Source organism: Physcomitrium patens, chromosome 20 (assembly GCF_059467195.1).
Source record: "Physcomitrium patens ecotype Gransden chromosome 20, ASM5946719v1, whole genome shotgun sequence".
Lineage (NCBI taxonomy): Eukaryota > Viridiplantae > Streptophyta > Bryopsida > Funariales > Funariaceae > Physcomitrium > Physcomitrium patens.
This window is the reverse complement of record NC_143429.1, coordinates 3,393,889-3,411,409: the sequence shown is the minus strand read 5'-3', so window position 1 is coordinate 3,411,409 and position 17,521 is coordinate 3,393,889. Positions and strand designations below refer to the sequence as shown.

General features: G+C 37.1%; 2 protein-coding genes across 11 annotated transcripts; one reads left to right on the top strand and one right to left on the bottom strand.

Annotated features, from left to right (window-relative positions):
- Positions 1–397: 397 nt before the first annotated feature.
- Positions 398–5,040, bottom strand: LOC112273273 (calcium-dependent protein kinase 4). Of its 5 annotated transcripts, none has more exons than XM_073529472.2 (3): positions 4,173–4,756; positions 3,006–3,141; positions 398–2,701 (listed from the first exon to the last, which is right to left on the bottom strand). In XM_073529472.2, exon 3 carries the CDS (start codon positions 2,654–2,656, stop codon positions 875–877), a length of 1,782 nt encoding a protein of 593 aa, XP_073385573.1. In that variant the 5' UTR covers positions 2,657–2,701; positions 3,006–3,141; positions 4,173–4,756; the 3' UTR covers positions 398–874. The 5 variants fall into 5 exon arrangements, with proteins under 5 accessions (XP_073385573.1, XP_090101129.1, XP_024357591.1 ...); XM_090245003.1 differs by having other exon boundaries at positions 398–2,637; positions 4,173–4,753; XM_024501823.2 differs by lacking the exon at positions 3,006–3,141 and having other exon boundaries at positions 4,173–5,040.
- Positions 5,041–13,765: 8,725 nt separating this feature from the next.
- Positions 13,766–16,266, top strand: LOC112273031 (uncharacterized). 6 transcript variants are annotated; one of them, XM_073529155.2, is made up of 4 exons: positions 13,766–13,972; positions 14,582–15,022; positions 15,118–15,817; positions 15,914–16,266. In XM_073529155.2, the coding sequence occupies exons 2-4, from the start codon at positions 14,625–14,627 to the stop codon at positions 16,034–16,036; spliced, it is 1,221 nt and encodes a 406-aa protein (XP_073385256.1). In that variant the 5' UTR covers positions 13,766–13,972; positions 14,582–14,624; the 3' UTR covers positions 16,037–16,266. The 6 variants fall into 6 exon arrangements, with proteins under 6 accessions (XP_073385256.1, XP_024357116.1, XP_024357114.1 ...); XM_024501348.3 differs by having other exon boundaries at positions 13,766–14,370; XM_024501346.3 differs by having other exon boundaries at positions 13,766–14,403.
- Positions 16,267–17,521: the final 1,255 nt, after the last annotated feature.

Genomic DNA, 17,521 nt, shown 5'->3' with positions numbered 1-17,521 from the left:
GAGCTGTAATCTGCTCTCACCACTGCACAGCGTCCCAGGTGGCTACACCATGGCGAGCATCCAACCAAGGAGGACATCCCTGCAATTCCCTTGCAAGGATGTCTTACCGAACCCAGTACAGTGGAAGACACTTTAGCCAGAATACCTCCAGCCGTAGGACTTGTGGGAACGTAAAAAAACCAACTGGGATGTACAAAACGATTAGGGCATGGAAAATGCAGTTAACAACATGCCCATTCAAATCGAACGAATTCCTGCACAACGGTACTGCTTCGATGACCGACTCAGGAATACAATTGAAATGGCAATCCGAAAGCAAGAACTACAAGTCGAGGTGAGAAAAACAAAGCCTACAAACAGAAGACTCCATTCACATGCATTCCTAAGCGCCAGTCTGTGGTAGTAAAACCGGAAAATAAAGGTTCGATAATGTTCAAAGCAATCATATCGAAAATCGCCAGTCACCGGCACGCGTTTACAGAAACAGGACCGATCGGCGGCCCAGCAGGCAAAACAGAAACAGCCACTCGCCGCTTGACCGTCCCTATCCACCCATAGATCCACCTCTACTCTCAGCAAAATCGCTGCTCTGTCGCTACTCACTACTCGCATCACTATCTCATGTACATTACCAGTCTGCGGCCTTCCCGTCGTTGCCCGACAGCCCACACACCTTGCCATCGTCTCAGCCTCTTCACAACCATCCATCGCAACGTCCTCTCTTCCACACACGCATGGCCAACCAGCACAAGGCTCCCGCTTCCTCTGCTGTTGCTCCTGCTGCGTGCCTCCTGGAAGCTTAGGGGAATACATCGCCCACCATGCAGTACTGGTCCACTTGACTCGGCATCTCGCGTCCCACACCCTCCGCTCCTCACTGTGGGTTCATCAGTGCGTCCGAAAGGCTCAGGCTGTTCCGCAGCGTCGTCCGACCCACTGCACCGTTCCCTTTCCGCATCATCGTCACGAACTCGTTGTAGTCGATCCGCCCGTCGTTGTCCTGATCCACCTCCCGGATCAGATCCTCGATCGACGTCTCCCCCATGTTGTACTTGCTGCAAGCCTGCTGCAGCTCGTCCACCGTCAGATACCCGCTGTTGTCCTTGTCCAGCCACGAAAACGCCGCAAACAAGTTCTCCTCCCGCTCGATCTTGTTCAGGTGCAGAGTGGCCGCCAGAAACTCCCCGTAGTCGATCGTCCCGTTCTGGTCCACGTCCGCAGCGTCCATCAGCTGCCGGATCTCCGACTCTACCAGGTTCGACCCCACTCTCTCCAGCCCGCTCTTCAGCTCCTCGAACGTGATGGTGCCCGAGTGGTCCGTGTCGATCATCTTGAACATCTCCCGCAGCCCGGCGATCTCCTCCTCCGACAAAAGCTCCGCGATCACCCGGATCGCCACCTTCTTCAGCTTGTTCATCGCCGAAAACTGCTTCAGCCGCGATTGAACCGCGGGATCCATTGGCCTGTCCGGAGCCACACCCTCCTCGCCAATCCACGGGTGGCTCAGCACCTGATGCGCTTTCAGGCGACGCTTCGCGTTCGGGTCCAGCATCCTCCGGATCAAGTCCTTCGCGCTGTCCGATATAGACGGCCACGGCTCCGACACAAAATCCAGCTCGCCCTTCAATACCTGCTCGAATATCCCCTGCTCCGTCTCCGCCCAGAACGGTGGCACTCCGCTCAGTAGAATGTACAGTATCACCCCCGCGCTCCACACGTCCGCCTCCGGTCCGTAGTGCTTCCTCAGCACCTCCGGCGCCACGTAGTACGGGCTCCCCACCACGTCCGTGAACACCTCGCCAGGCTTGAAGAATACCGATAGACCGAAGTCCGTCGTTTTCAGCGCCGCGCCTTCGCTCTGGTCCGATAGCAAGAAATTCTCCGGCTTCAGGTCCCTGTGCATCACGCCCAGCGAATGGCACGTCTCAACGACTCCCACGATCACGCGGCACAGCTCCGCCGCTTGAGCCTCCGAGTAGTGCCCTCGCTGGATGATCCGGTCGAACAGTTCCCCCCCCGCGCACAGCTCCATCACTAGGTGCACCGCCATCTGATCCTCGTACGCGCCCTTGATCGTCACGATGTTCGGGTGCCCCGATAAATGGTGCATGATGTGCAGCTCCCGCCGCACGTCGTCCACATCCTCCTGCGAGATCAGCTTTCGCTTCGCAATCGACTTGCACGCATACTCCCTCCCCGTCGCCTTCTCCACGCACAGGTACGTCGTCCCGAACTGCCCCTGCCCGAGCTTCCGCTCCAGCCTGTACAGGTCCTTCAGATTCTCGGTCTGCCGCTGCAGCACCGAGTGCGTGAAGCTCAGCCCCGGGATCAGGTTCAGCCCTGCTCTCCTCATGGCTGGCACCACGCAGTTCTCCTGCCTCCTGTTCGCTGCGGATGGGTACACTGTGGGTGCGATCCGGATCACGGCGGGCGCCTGAATCGTCAGGCTCAGCTGGGGCTTAAGCTCTGCTCTCGCCTCCTGCTCAACGCCCGCCCCGGATTTCCTCCGCTCCTCTGGCGAGGGGTTGTTGGGTTTCGCTGCCGGCTCCTCTGGCTGCGTGCCCTTCGGTGTGACCGAGGGACTGGGCGAGCCTCCTTCCTGAGGGAACTCGAAGAAGCCGGCCTTGCTAGCTGCCCCTACACATGTGTTGCCCATTCAGTGCTCATGTCCCCACATCAGCCTTCCCAACTCCACAACTTCCTGTCCACCATGAGCAGCAACCCGATATATATTCAACACAACTCTCGTTTGGAACGCTGGGAAACACAAAGCAATCATGAAAGAAGGAAATATAATAACAATTGGTAGTACGTCCAATAATCACTAGCAATCATAGTAGAGGGTTATATTGAGATAGTCTATTGCTTGTCATATGTAAGGTGAGGGTTACAGCAAAAAATATGACAGAAACAGCTTTTAGTTTTGGCATTGTAAGCTGTTAATGTTAGAACTCGGGAGTTGTATACACAAGAAGATTTTGGACTGACAGAGTTCAATTGTATACCTATCATGTTTTTCTGAACTGCTGCTGCGCTGACAACAGGTTTGCATAGCAATGGCTTTATTAACTATAATCTGTCCTTTTTACCAGATGTTTGGGAGAAGGCGCAAGCAGATTGGACCAATGGTGAGTACGAGGGCTTTCATGTGCACAGCCAGATTCGTTAGTCATATTGATTAGCAAGGAAGTGTGCTTCGATGGTGCTATTATAGAGAGCGACGTCAACATTAAAGAATACTGATACAAACAGTGTTTCATTGTAGTAGATGTACGCTGTTATTAATGCATCAATACGAGGACCAACTGTTACCGAACTTAAGACCTTGCTCATGTCTAGACTAGATTTCAGAGCTTAATTAGCGCTCTTTCAAGCACTAAGTAGCATCTTTGTAAAAGCTAAGTGAAACGAATATTGCAGGCTCCAGCGGACAACTTACACAAGCTTCCTCAACTACCCGCAAAAGATGTCGAAACAACCTCCCACGCTTCGAGGCCCAAACTGGAGGAATTAAAAATAAAGGGCTTTCACTTTCACTTAGACGAGAACATGTCTTGACAGCGATTTGTGATCGTTTACACTCTCCGTAAACGACGACGATTTGAATCGTAGACCATTCACACGAGATTAAGAAGAAACAAACTAGGGTTCTGATATGTGAGACCTAAGATTGCGAACATGTAAACCACACATTCAAACAGTCAACATTACTCGCACGAGGCTGTCCTCAAAAGCACTCGTAGTTGTAAAGAATCTAATGTTAATAGGCAACGAACACTATTAACGAAAGAAGTGGGCCAATCGCATACATCGCAAAAGCCAAGTTGTTGAGTATGGGGTTGTATATATTAAACGGACTTGACCTCAGACAAACAAGACTTCGAGATTAGAGGAACGCTGAGCAACACACAAATGGATCTTCAGGAGCATTCACGAGAATTCCAAACGCATCAAGTATTCAACTCTCGGCCTTTTTTACGTGCTCTGTTTCGCCTTAGACACGGTAAAGTGATTAAAACCCTATCAAAGAAAGTCGTTGCAATATCGCAGAACTAACAAGGTGGGTGTAGAATTATGACACAAGAAGAAGCACTGCAAAATTTACTCAGATCACAAAACAGATAATGACCACGTTTATACTTGTGGTGATGAGAAGGATTTCCAATGCTTACCGGAACTAAACACCGAAACGGATCACGAGTAACGGGACCGCACACCGACCGCGTCGCCTTTAGACCTGAAGTCCACCCCGGCAGAAGCGATCACCAAATCCACGAATAGAATCCGTTCTCGAACCGCTAATCACCACCTCTGCGCAGCACGGGTTCCGCCTCCGTGACACAAGAAAGAACGAGGACTTCACACAGCTTCACCACCTAGAGCTGTCCGCTTACATTCGCCACGCTGAGATCAAACACAAAATCCGTATCCAATGCAGCCAACCGTGAGATCCATCGGATTAAGCCTTTTGTCACAACCTTTACCTTGAAATCACCTACAAAATTCCAAAGTCAGCACTAATCTATACGCCCGGCCTCGTACAGAAGCTGTCGCATCGACAATAGTACTAAACTAAAGCCATCCTGCGTACAGTACCAGGACCACTCGACTGGTGCGGAATGCAGACAGGAGGGCAGCAAGCGCGGGCGAGAAAAGCCAATCTGGTGGGCAACAAAGATCTTCTACAGAAGAAAATCCCTCCCATCTCATCAGTGCAAGAATTCCACGCCACCTCCCTCATGCCTCGACCACCAAAAGGTCCGATCTAGGGCCGCAAGAAGAGGATACATACGGGCCCACAGAGAGCGGATATTTGCGAATCAGAACGTGGGTGCGATTGCTGAAGCCCTCCCTCCTCCCTCCGATCCAGCGAATTCGCTAGATTTCGCGCTGGCCTCGGCTCTCCGCAAGAATCGACCCACAGTAGTTCGCCGATGTTCCGCCCTTCCTTGGCTTCGCACGAATGCAGACGATTTCGGGCTTGTCACCATGACAGAGATCGTTGACTGGATGGCATCACTAGCTTTCCCCCGCGATCGAAGGTTTGAAATTTCTTGCTCGGGGAGTGATGATCCGCTCGTTCGCCAGTCACGCTGACACGCTCCTCATCCACTTGCGCCGATTGCGAGGAAATGGTCGGTGTATCAGCGTGGGGAACAGCTCCGTGGATGATATTAGATGCGGTCAACGATTCCAGTGCGACATTCATTTCTGAGTCATTTTCATCCGTTTGACGATTTGCATCGTCTATAATAGCGTAGTGAATGGCATTCGTCCTCTAACTGTTCGGCGATGCATCTGCCACCCGAGCTTTAAAACGGGTATCAACTTCCTTAATCTGGAATATTTGTTGGTAAGTTAATATTTAATGTTTTTTTAATCGAAAACTAAAAATAAAATTATTTTTTTCCGTTTTTCATATTCTTTGGTCATCAGGTGATGAAATGTTGGCCTCCACAATACTCTCTTGGTAAAAGATCATTGATTCTTATTATCTATTTTGATGACCTTTAACTTCAGTGTAATTAATTGGAGGTTATTATTCTAAATAAATTTCAATATTATTATTTTTAAAGATAAAAATATAGAGGGTAATAAAGGAAAAAATCCTTGTAGGACTCTTTTAAAAAGAAAACATCAATTTCTATTGATGTTTACATATTATCTTATGACAATAATGAAGAAATTTATATAGAATAAAAAAAAAGATAAAATTTTATATTTTTATAGATTTAATTTTTACTAATATATTTTTTTATCAGATAATAAAAAAATCATCTACTTATTTATCTATTCGAATATTAGTTAGTGCCTTATTGTAATTTTAAAGTTTTTTGTACAAATTTAATAATTCTAAAAAACAATATCTATAAAATTCCTTATTGCTGCTATAATCCAACCACATATATCAAATAAATATAAATTTTTATTACATTTTTAAAACATTTTTTTTTAAAGCTGTATTCTGAAACTAATCGATAAAAAAAAAAAAAAAAAAAAAAAAAGATACCAACATTTAATAAACAAACTATCTGCAAAACAAGTAGCAAAAATTAAAGAGATTAAAACCTACAACAATTAGCAGCATAGAGTATAAAGAAAAAGGAAATCAACAAGAGAAGAACAAGGATAAATAAAATAAAAAAATAAAAAAATCATTTGAAGGATTGAAGTGATAAAATCAAAATGATGTGCAATTTGGCATGTGTAACAATGTTTACAAAAGGTGTCCTTTAAGAAGTGTATTAAACTTGAAATAACAATTCCAATAGTACTAATTAATTTTATAAGATAACAATTGAAGACATCTATGAAAAAAAAGTAAAAAGAGTATGAGTTAGAAGATAAAAATATATATATATATATATATATATAATAAAAATTAGTGCAAGTTAAATTCTATATTATACTGGATTGTAGAGTAAAAATATATATTTTAGTTAATGCAAGGAATTTAAGCTATTGTGTTGTTTATATAATCTAATCACAAAATTAAAATAAAATTTTGTATCTATTTTAAGATACATACACATATATAAAGATAAATTTATTTTTAAAAAATTAAGATCTAAAATGATACATGCACAAAATTGTAATTCTACTAAACTAATTATTAAAGTTTCTAAAATTATCAAAAATAGTCTATAAAAGATATTAATTATCCATCCAAAAGAATATACAATATATCACATATGATGCTATTTCATACTTTCTTTCACCAAAGAATAATTAAAATAATTATATTACATCTATTTAGAACTTCAAAAATAAAAAATTGATTACATGGTAAATATTTTTTTATAATATATATATATATATATATATATAAGACTAAATATTATATATATATATATAAGACTAAATATAATATATATATATATATATTACATATTACATATTAATATATATATTACATATTAATATATGGTAATCTATCAAGTTTATATCATACTTGATCAATTTAATTATAACTTGAATTTCTTAACCATTATTGGTTTTATTCATATATGTATTCTATTACCTTTTGTGTCTATATTTTTTAATTAAATCTCACCATCAATAAAAATATCTTAAATGTAATATTATTTGACATATATGTATTTTATTTTATAATAATATACTTGTTACATTATTAAATTTATAGTTTTCAAAGACAAGTATTCAAAGAAGATACATATTAAAAAAAAAAAAATTAAAAAAAAAAATCAAAGAGAAATGAAAAACTAGGAAAATAATTTATATATATATATATATATATATATATATGTATTTAATAAGAAACTGGAATGGCTATAGCCAAAGGCTAGAAAACTAGAGACTCTTGGAACTAGACTAGAAGCAAGAAAGGACTTAACAAGAGTGAAGAAGGCTTCACTCTTACCTCTATATATACTGTCTACCGAAGATCTATATCACAATGTTTTATAGGACCTCTAACACATGTCAAATTTGCAAGACGCATGTCTTAACTTGCTAGTCAAGTTTCTTATAAGTGCACCATATTATTAGCTTATACCACAAGCTACTACTACATGTGACACATGGCTAACTTGTTGGCCAAGTTTCTAACCTATTAATCACCTATAAACATGTACAAAGGTAAAATTGCATCTATAAAGCTTCTCAAAAGCTTAGTCAAAAGATGTTACCAAATTAACCTATTTTTACCTATTTCTACCTATTCATATTATCTAGGTAATTATAGGTATATTTTTGACAATTGCATTTCAACTTTCAGAATATAATAGAATTTGATCTTGTACTAAATCAAATTAATAATGAAATCTTTTTAACCATATTTTTTAATTTTTTTAAAAATAGCCATATATTTTATTTCAATTATTGAAAGAATTATAAAAAAATTATAAATAGACTTGAAGTTTAAAGATCCATCAATCATCATAAATACATAACTTTTAGCAAAAATTTTATCCAAGTTTGATGCATACTATTAATATATATATATATATATATATATATATATATTATATTTTACTAATACACACCGTTATATACATATAATTGTATTTTGTACTTATATATAGAATATTAGTAATTTTTCTATTTTATCTTCAATGCAATGACATTGTATTAAAGATAATTTAGAATGAGATTTTTTGAAAATACTTACTAATTGTACTAACTTTATACCAAAATGAATTATTTTTTTTATGTATCTTATAATATTTAAAGTCTATATTTTTATTTATGTATTTGAATAGTAATACCTATACTATTTTTTAAAATTTTTAAATACTTCATTTCAAATCATCATTAAGTTGCATCTTCAAACTTATTTATATTAGAAATTTTCTTTATTGCAATCAATATTTTATTATTTTATATTATAAGTATGAAAATAGAAAAATGATAAAGCAATTTAAATTTTTATTAAATTAATCCACATGTTTAAACCATCATCATATTCTTTCAACTCCATTTCCATTCTCAATCGTTTCTCTCTTTCCAACCATTGCTCCATTCCCGACATTGCTAGCCCCATGCTCCATCCTAAGCAATAATTAGAAATAGAGAATGGTTGAGAACATGGATAAGAGCCACAAGGATGCAATGATGGTTAAGATAGAGTGAGTCGCTTCAGTAAATATTTGGATCCCTTTATCATTCTCTTAAAAATATAGTCATATAAATTAGTCATTTGTAGTTGTTTGAAATATACAAAAAAATAAAAATTATTAAAAGTATATTTGTAATATATACCTATAGTATTTTAATAAATATAATTAAATAAAGTTTTTTTAGAAGATTATATTTTTATTAAGAAGTCTTGAGGAAATTTTTGAGATACATACAAATATTATATAATTAAGTTGATAAGTTTTTTAAAAAATAATTTTTAAATTTTATAATCCAAATTATATAGCTGATTTTTAATTAGCTTAGTAATAGGTTTTTAGGAAATTTTTTATTTTCAAATAGGTTGTTACAAAAAAAAATTAATTAATTAAACAACCTATTTATCATAATATTTTTTAATGAACAATTTTCTTTCTTCTATTCAAATATTAATAATAACAAGACAAATCAAATTATTAAAAAAAGAAAATTTAATAAAAAAATTAGGTATTAAGACTTATGTAGAAACACCATGTGGCTCTTACAACTTATCTAATAAGTTTTTTACATTTAGAAAGTTGCATTGGAAGCAATCTATAACTTAAAACTTATTTTTAAACCTTGTAGACTTTAAAAAGCTTCTACAAGACATTCTTTGTAATTAGTATATATGAAGGTAAGATTTAGGCTATTTTCACTCTTGTTAATACCTATTTTTTGTTTTGATCTTGATTTTAGACTATAATTTTTTTGTATCTTACAATAATTATGATAATTCTTTTCTATTTTATAATTGTCTCTCCTTTCTTTATGTTATCTTGTTGTAATACAATTATTGAAGAAAAAAAAACTAAAGATTATATTATGAAAATATGTAATTAAAAAATATAGTAGAAATTTATTTTTAAATATGAAAAATATAATAAAGTGATAAAAAAAATTATTATTAATATATATTTTTTTATATAAAGGTTTTTACTTATATGTGGAGCCATAAAAAAATTTAAAAAAGGTATATTAGTAAAAAAAATATTATAGGCATCTTAAGATAATATGAAAGATTATATTTTAATAAAATTTATTTTAAAAAATCTTTACATTAATACAATAAAGAAGACCGGTTGTGAACCAATGTCAAAACTAGAATTGAAGATACAAAATAGGGTGCACACATCAATTGTGAGTATTTTTTTTTAGTTTTTTGTTGACCAAAGAATGGAATTAAAGAATAGACTTGATAAAGTCTTTTAAGCATTAAGTTGGAAGAATATGAGTAGATAATAACTTTAAAAGAGCTTTGTAAATTTATATTTGTTTTAAATTACTTTGGATTTTTTGTGGTAAAAAATTTTATTTAAAAAAAAATTGTAAATTTAGTAATAGATCTAAAAATAAAGATTTTTAAATTTTATAAAGTAGTTGTATTGCATATGTATTTTAAACATGAGCTTAATGGGACGGTTAGTTAAAAGGCGATTGAAATTCAAGTGGGTTAGGATATCAAAATTTAAAATGTTAAAGATCAATGAAATTTTCTATAAATTTGAGCAATATTCTGGTTGGATTAAATTTCATTTTGTGTGAGTTGATAGTTGACTTAGTTTTTAATATTAAAAAAATATAAAGCAAGTTAATGGTGTAAAAAAGAGCTATTGACATTGGAAGATTAAGGTCAAATTGAAGAAGGAAGATAGGCAATATCCTTGCAAATTAAAAACTTTTTCTCCTAATCTATCAATTCAAAATTTTTAATTTAATTTTTTTTAATATTTATATTGAGGGGTGTAAATATTTTGAATCAAGATCAAAAATCTAATAAAAAATTATTGAGATTTTAAATTTTTTATAGAACTTGTCAAAATTTTATTGAAGATATCTTTAGGATTTTTCAAATATTAACTAGAATTTGGTCACAATTTAATTGAAATTTATTTAAGATATTTTAAAGCTTTTATCAGGATTTAATTAGAATTTAATTAATATTATTTTAATATTTTTTGGAATTTATTAGAAATTACATAAAATTTGGTTAGATTCAATTAGGATTTATTTAGAATTTTTTAAAGACTTTTTTTGAATCATTTATGATTATTTAAATTTTCTTTAAGATTCCTTTAGGATTTAACTAGATTTTAATTAATGTTGTTAAGGTTTAATTGGAATTTATTTTAAAATTCATTAGGATTGGTAGGTTTTCATTTTTTTTAAAATTAAAGTTTATTTCAATAACCAATTGCTTGATGCATTTCCAAACTACACACATATGTAATACAACAATATTTTTTTAACAACACACAAGTATATTATTTCTTTAAGGTTTTAAATAGTTATATGATCTTGACTATTTGACAAGAATATGAACTTATTATATGTAGTTTTGTTTAAAAGAAATGTAGATTATTCTACTTCTTAAAAAAAAAAAAAAAAATTACAAATTATTCACCTTTATATATATATATATATATATATATATATATATATATATATATATATATATATATTTGACATTTTTTTCTCCTTAAAGTGACATTTGTTTGTTTAATTTTTTTGAATTGCTTGAATTAAGTTGTATTAATTTGCATAGAATTATGCCTTGATGAATAGATTATTAAAGACTTAAAATTTATTTTTCTTCAACAAAATCTTTGTTTTTTGTACCTTTAAAAGAATTGATTGTTCCATACAATTAATTGAGTGATTAATTTTTTAAGGATTTTGTAAGAATAGAATATTTATTAAGGATTTCATACTTATGATTTTTTTATACATAATCAAAATTAAATTTTTAAATCAATAAATATTTTAATGATACTCTTAATAATTAAAATAATTTTAATCATAATTAATTATAAGTACATATAACGTATTTAATATAAAAATAACTACAAAATTTTCTTAAATTACTCAAGGTGATTTATTTAGGGCCTTATTAAGCTAAATTATTTTTGGATAGTCAAAAAATTATATATTTTAAAATAAGCCATAAAAAAATATTAAATGAGCTCAATAAGCACTTTTAAGTAAACACAATTAGTTAAAAAAATAGATTGTAATTTAAAGAACTTATTTTTGATACTTTGATGTTTAAAATTAATTTAGTTGATTTCTATAATGTTTTTAGAGAACCGCTAGGTAGACGCCTCTCTTTTACTACATCGATAGGTGCCACACATCTTTGTATACACTCTTACAAAAAAAAAAAAAAAAAAAAAAAAAAAAAAAAATTGTTTTGATATTAAATGAAATTTTATACTTATTTTTTTTATGTGGCATAGATAAATAGAAATTAGATTCAAATAAAATATTTTTATATTTTTATTATCTAAAAAATAATTAAAAAAAGGTTTGCAAGGACTAAAACATATAGAGTAAGATAATGTAGAGCTACAGAATATATGTGGATAAAACTATGTTTAAATTAATATTAAATTAATAAATATAAATGCTTATTAACATAAATTTAATATGAATAAGTTGGCTTTAATAATTGTCATTAATTACTTTGAAAAGTTGTTAGGAGAATATATTTTTATCTAATAGATTGTTTTGTTTGTTTTAAAGAGGTGGGTCTTCAACATGATGAATCGTGTCAAACTCCAAAAATCTTACAAACTACAAATACATGGCTTTTTGCACACCAACAAAGATAATGAACATTACACAAACAGCTCATTGTGTGTCTATAAAAACAAACTGGCTTTTGTGGCATTGGGTTGAGCCCAGTTTGTATGGATAACTGCATTTCTGGCTATCAACAACTATCATTTTTTCAGATTTACATACTTGTTTATATATGTATATATATATATATATATATATACACACAGTTATGTGAGTAGGTATGTATTCTGATTGGAACTGTGTCCTTATGTTGAGAGCAATCGAGAGAGAGACACCATCGCTTTCAACACAAGTAGCATGCGCCATCTTTTGAAGGAAACTAAACAACAACAGCAGTATCTTATCTTTTTTTTTAGATCAGAGATCTACGTCGTTTCTCCTTGTTTTGCTGGTTCCTTCTTTTATATTTTAATGAGCACGTGTGTTTTTTCCTTTTTATCCCGTTTCATTTTTGTTTCTTGAGCTTGCTTGCTTGGGATTATTTTTGCAAAACAGAATGAAGCCACGACCAGCAAGCACTAGCCATGCTGAATCGACGCATGGGTTCGGGGAATGAAGAGGCGATGCACCGCCGTGAAGTAGAAGCCCGGAAAGAAGGAGACTGACGCTGGGATTGCTTTTGCACGCGGCGAAGAGCTTGTGGACTCGAAACTCAACAATATCTTGCGCTGCAAGGAAGATGAAGTATTTGCGCCGTGGCGATGGAAGCTGGAGCTGTCAGCACCCGCGCCATGCATTCTAAAACGTAAAGCCGATCCGCGAGGCAAAGCGCGGAGAGGAGATGAGTGATGCAGCACTTGCAGTGCATGGTTAGCGCCCGAAGTGACGTGACCATGACAGAGACATGGTGATGGAGAAACGAAGTTCAGTTTGAGTTAACAAATTCAGTTATTTGATCCTCATCGGAGGGCGTGTAAGAGTCCGGCGTCTAATCTAACGATTGAATGTGATGACTCCGTCGCTTCCGAACACGTAAATCCTGGGATCTACTTTTAAACTTGTGACAGAAGCTCAAGTGTCCTGATCAATCCCTCCTTTTTATTTTCCCAACCCTCAAAATCATCGACCATGTTTCTCGACTAATTCCTCGCTGCTACGGCACCTGCATGTGTGCTTCCGGTATAACCAGACCCCCTCCCCCCCACCGGCCATGCAACTCGGACCGGTAAAAAAAAAAAAAAAAAAAAAAAAAAAAAGCACTACACACACATATATAATCAATTGGATCTCCGAGTCTAAAAGAAATCTTAGTTTAAAACCGAGACCCAATTCGTAACGCTTATCAAGTTGCAAAGAAGCATTTGATCAAGGCCAGAAAGATGACCTCATTCTGCATGGAGACTGAGATCACTGGTGCATGCTTCTTTTTGTGTGAAGAACACTTTTTTGCGAGGTTGAAGACTTGTCCGAGAAAGCGTAACTTGGTCTCCATGATGACGGCTTTGCGATCAATTGGACAGTGCCACATTCGAGGATTGGGTTCCGCGCTGTTGACAGTGTCAAGGCCGCTGGAGTGGAAAATCCGCCAGCGCGGCCGCGGCCCGAGCACATAGAGTGAAAGAGACGAACCAAAGCCCAAAATAGTCAATTCGGTAGCGCTCTAGAGCATTTCTCTTTTTGCTTCCTGCAATCCTCGGACCACCACGGTATTCGCAATTCAGGACCGGCCTGACCGATTGCCCTAGTTCAATCACCCTTTGCTTGCGTTTGCGGCAACGGAATCGTCGGAATCCGCCTCCATCATTGCGAGTTCGGATGCTGGCGGATTACGCACGTCGGTACTATTTTTCACTACATTCAGAAGGGGGTGAAGTCATTTGAGTGGTGCCAAGTCACGCCAGAGATGATTTTTCACTGTAGTCTGATGGTCTTGAAGGTAGAGTGTTGGAGCGAACTGGGATAAGAATTAGTTGGAATTCAATTTTGTCGATGGAGTGGAGGTCACTGTCGTCTATGTCCCGATTACTTCAGTGCTTACTCAACCGCGCGGTACCTTATCCTACGGTGCCATTGACGAACGTCATACTCATTCCGCCTGCCCGGGTGATATAGAAGCACGACGAGACGCATTGAGAGACTGATGATGCACTAGATTGAACGATTTTTTGAAGACATGAAAGCATGAGAGGAAGATTTCTTGTTACTGCAAGGGAAACAGCTCGGAGTCCTTAAGTTGTGGCTTCATATAAGACCTCGCTCCCGCTTGTATTTGGTTCAATCCAGACTTCGCAACAGTTTACAAAGAATTTTCTTCTCTTTTTTTTTCCATTTTTATTTTTTAACGACGAGATACGTGATTTCTGTGCATGAGGGGAGCAGAGAGGAGCCTCACGCTCCTGCAATCTTGTTTAGATTCTGATCGATTTCTTTCGAATTCGCGCAGAAGGAAACAGTTAATAGAGAGGTTCTGAGGGTACAATTGATTGATGGCGACGTGGGGTTCATCAAAAACGAGCCAGAAGAAGCCTCCGGCAGGGCCGAACTCGAAAAGCGACCGGCGCGTCGACAAGTGCGAGGTATTCTACCTCTCTCTGTCGCATAAATTGGATGCGCTGGAGCAAGCGATTCAGCCAAAATGGCTGACGCTGGAGTGGGTCTCACTCGCGGTCGATTTCATGCGGTCCACGTTCTCGGACATGATGATCCTGTTCGAGGAAGTGCGCGCCCTGATGCCGGACGTCAAAAAGACCCACGAGCACTGGATTGAGGAATACATGGTGGAGAGCATGAAGCTCCTGGACGTCTGTAACGTCCTCAAACCTGCGGTGTCGAGGTTTGAGCATTTCATGATGTGCGTTCAGCTTGTCGTGCAAACTATTCAGAGGTAAAATCGTTAACCATTCTACTTTGAGTGTCATCCTCGTTGAAAGGTTGACCCTCATCACTGATTGTCACTGATTGATTACCACTCTGAAGCAGATGCGGGGCGGGTATTCATGAATGCGCATCCAACAAAGGCCTAATCGCTGCGCTTCAAAGCTGCGAATCCGAGCTCAATCAATTGGTCCAAATCCCGCCTCTCGCCGCGGATAACTCCTCCTTCCTCACGACACAAATGACAGATTTCCGAGTTAAAAGCTCGGCCGACGGCCCTATGAGGCAAATGAGCATTGCCATTGGAGAGAAAGTTTCATTGGATGACATAAACGCTGCGAGTGTGCAGCCGCCACCGACTCGCAATGGGAGTTACAAGAGCGGGAGGGGCACCGTCGCGCTCTCGCTAGTCATGCGAGCGACACAGGAAACAACAGACTTCGTCACCAGCGTCCTCATCTGGGCCCTCAAGCGAGAACCGTCCTCCCACCCCGCCTCCACCATGTGGCAACAGAACCTCGAGGTATTCCGCGGCGACGAGGCCCTTTGGTCACCATCCTTCCGCAGACTACAGGAGCGGCTCCGCAAGGTGCTCTTCGAGATTCTACGCGAGGAGCGCTCCGGGACGCGACGCAACAACCGCCAGATCGCATTTGAGGAGCTCAAACTCGCGGAGCTCTGCGTCACGGACCTGAGGCTGGAGATTGAGGAGCTTGCAGCACGGGAGCGCGACGGAGAGGAGCCCTCGACGCAAGTCCTCGAAAGCCTAGCCCAGCAACAGATGCAACTCCTCGACAAACTCCAGGTAAACTCCCGATCTGTTCCGAAACTTGTCAATCACAACAATTTCATGAAGGCAGAAAACAATCCCTTCTCACTGGATTCAATTCTCCCTGCACAGGTGCGATTAGAGAAAGTCTCGACGCAAGTGAATCAACTCTTCGACGAGTTGGTTCAAGCTCGGAAGAAGCTCCTGGACGCGGCTCAACGGCCCGGCACAATCCACCGAGCCCAAACCTTTTGACCCATCTATTGCGACCATCGCCGTAGCCTGCACTTGAAAAGCAAAACCAAGCAACACAAGGCGAAACCCTACTTGCAAAACATGCTGATGTGTGGCTCATGCGCTCTAGATTATTAATGTCGGTATTGATGTTGGATTTGACCAACCCATTCCCCTGCGAGTAACCTCACACATGGTGATGCAATTCTTTCATATTTTGTCGCGTACAATCGGAACCCTTTCTTCATGCATGTTGTGATCGTAAGCCCACTGGTATCATTCTCACAAAAATAACTGTCTTGCAACTTGTCACATATCATGTTGTCTGTATGAAATGTGCTTTTGAGTGTAGGTTTGATGCTTCAAATGTACATTCAATGTGAGTTGCAACTGAAAATGATAAAAGCAGGAATAAAAATGTTTTGGAGATACCGCCTTTGACTGTTGTACATGACTGTTGTACATGATTTTTTGATCAAAATACAAAGTTAAAACTTGTGTATATATATATATATATATATATATATATTCAAATCATCATTTAAAAGATTTTAGATTTATAGTACAACAATTACTGTAAAAAAATAGTTTAAGTTTGTAGATTTTATTATTGAAAAGAATTAGCAATCTAAACCAAATATTATTAGATGTACATAAAATATGCAATCTAAACCAAAGATAAATGCACAATTTTTAAACACACTTACAAAGAAAGATAATGAATCTATATTCAATCAAGTTAAGCTATCTCTCAAACCACAAAGGGAGAATCTACAAATACAAATAAGTAGAAAAAACTAGAAAACTTTATTAAGTGGCTAAAATACCATAGCTAATTAAATCCTTACAACATTAGATTTCTCTCTTTTAAAAACTACTTATTAGATTTGACTTAGCAAGAATGTTAGGTCAAGAGGATCTCTCTACTTGAGTCTTCAAACCCTAGTTGACACAAACAAAGTCAAGTTACTGAAAAAAAAAACTAAACAAAGTGGATGGAAAATCATTAAACTAAAAGTAAATCACATACATCTAACAAGATTTTGTACTCAATGCCACATTACATAACTATTATGTATACAAAGATCCTTATACACAACACATTGAGTGATATAAATTAATCATAAAGTTTGTAATCTAAACCAAATACAAATGCACAATCAATATACTTTCAAGTACCTCCATACCAACTGATAAGGAGCTCTTCTACTCTACTAGGACAACAACACACACATAATATGAGATAATTGCTACAATGATGATCTTGTAGAATTGTACTCAATCAAGCCAATGTTATAGCAACTATACCACTAAAACATGTGGCATACACAAAAGAAGGAATTTTCAATCTTTGTCAACAAATGAAGCATATCTAGACTTCTTACAACAAGGAAAAATCCAATCTCTTGAAGGATGAGTTACAAGCGGTAGTGTCAAGCATGTCATATACCATCCACGTTGGCATTGACCACATAATAGTATAGTTATAGCCCCTTTTTTCTTACC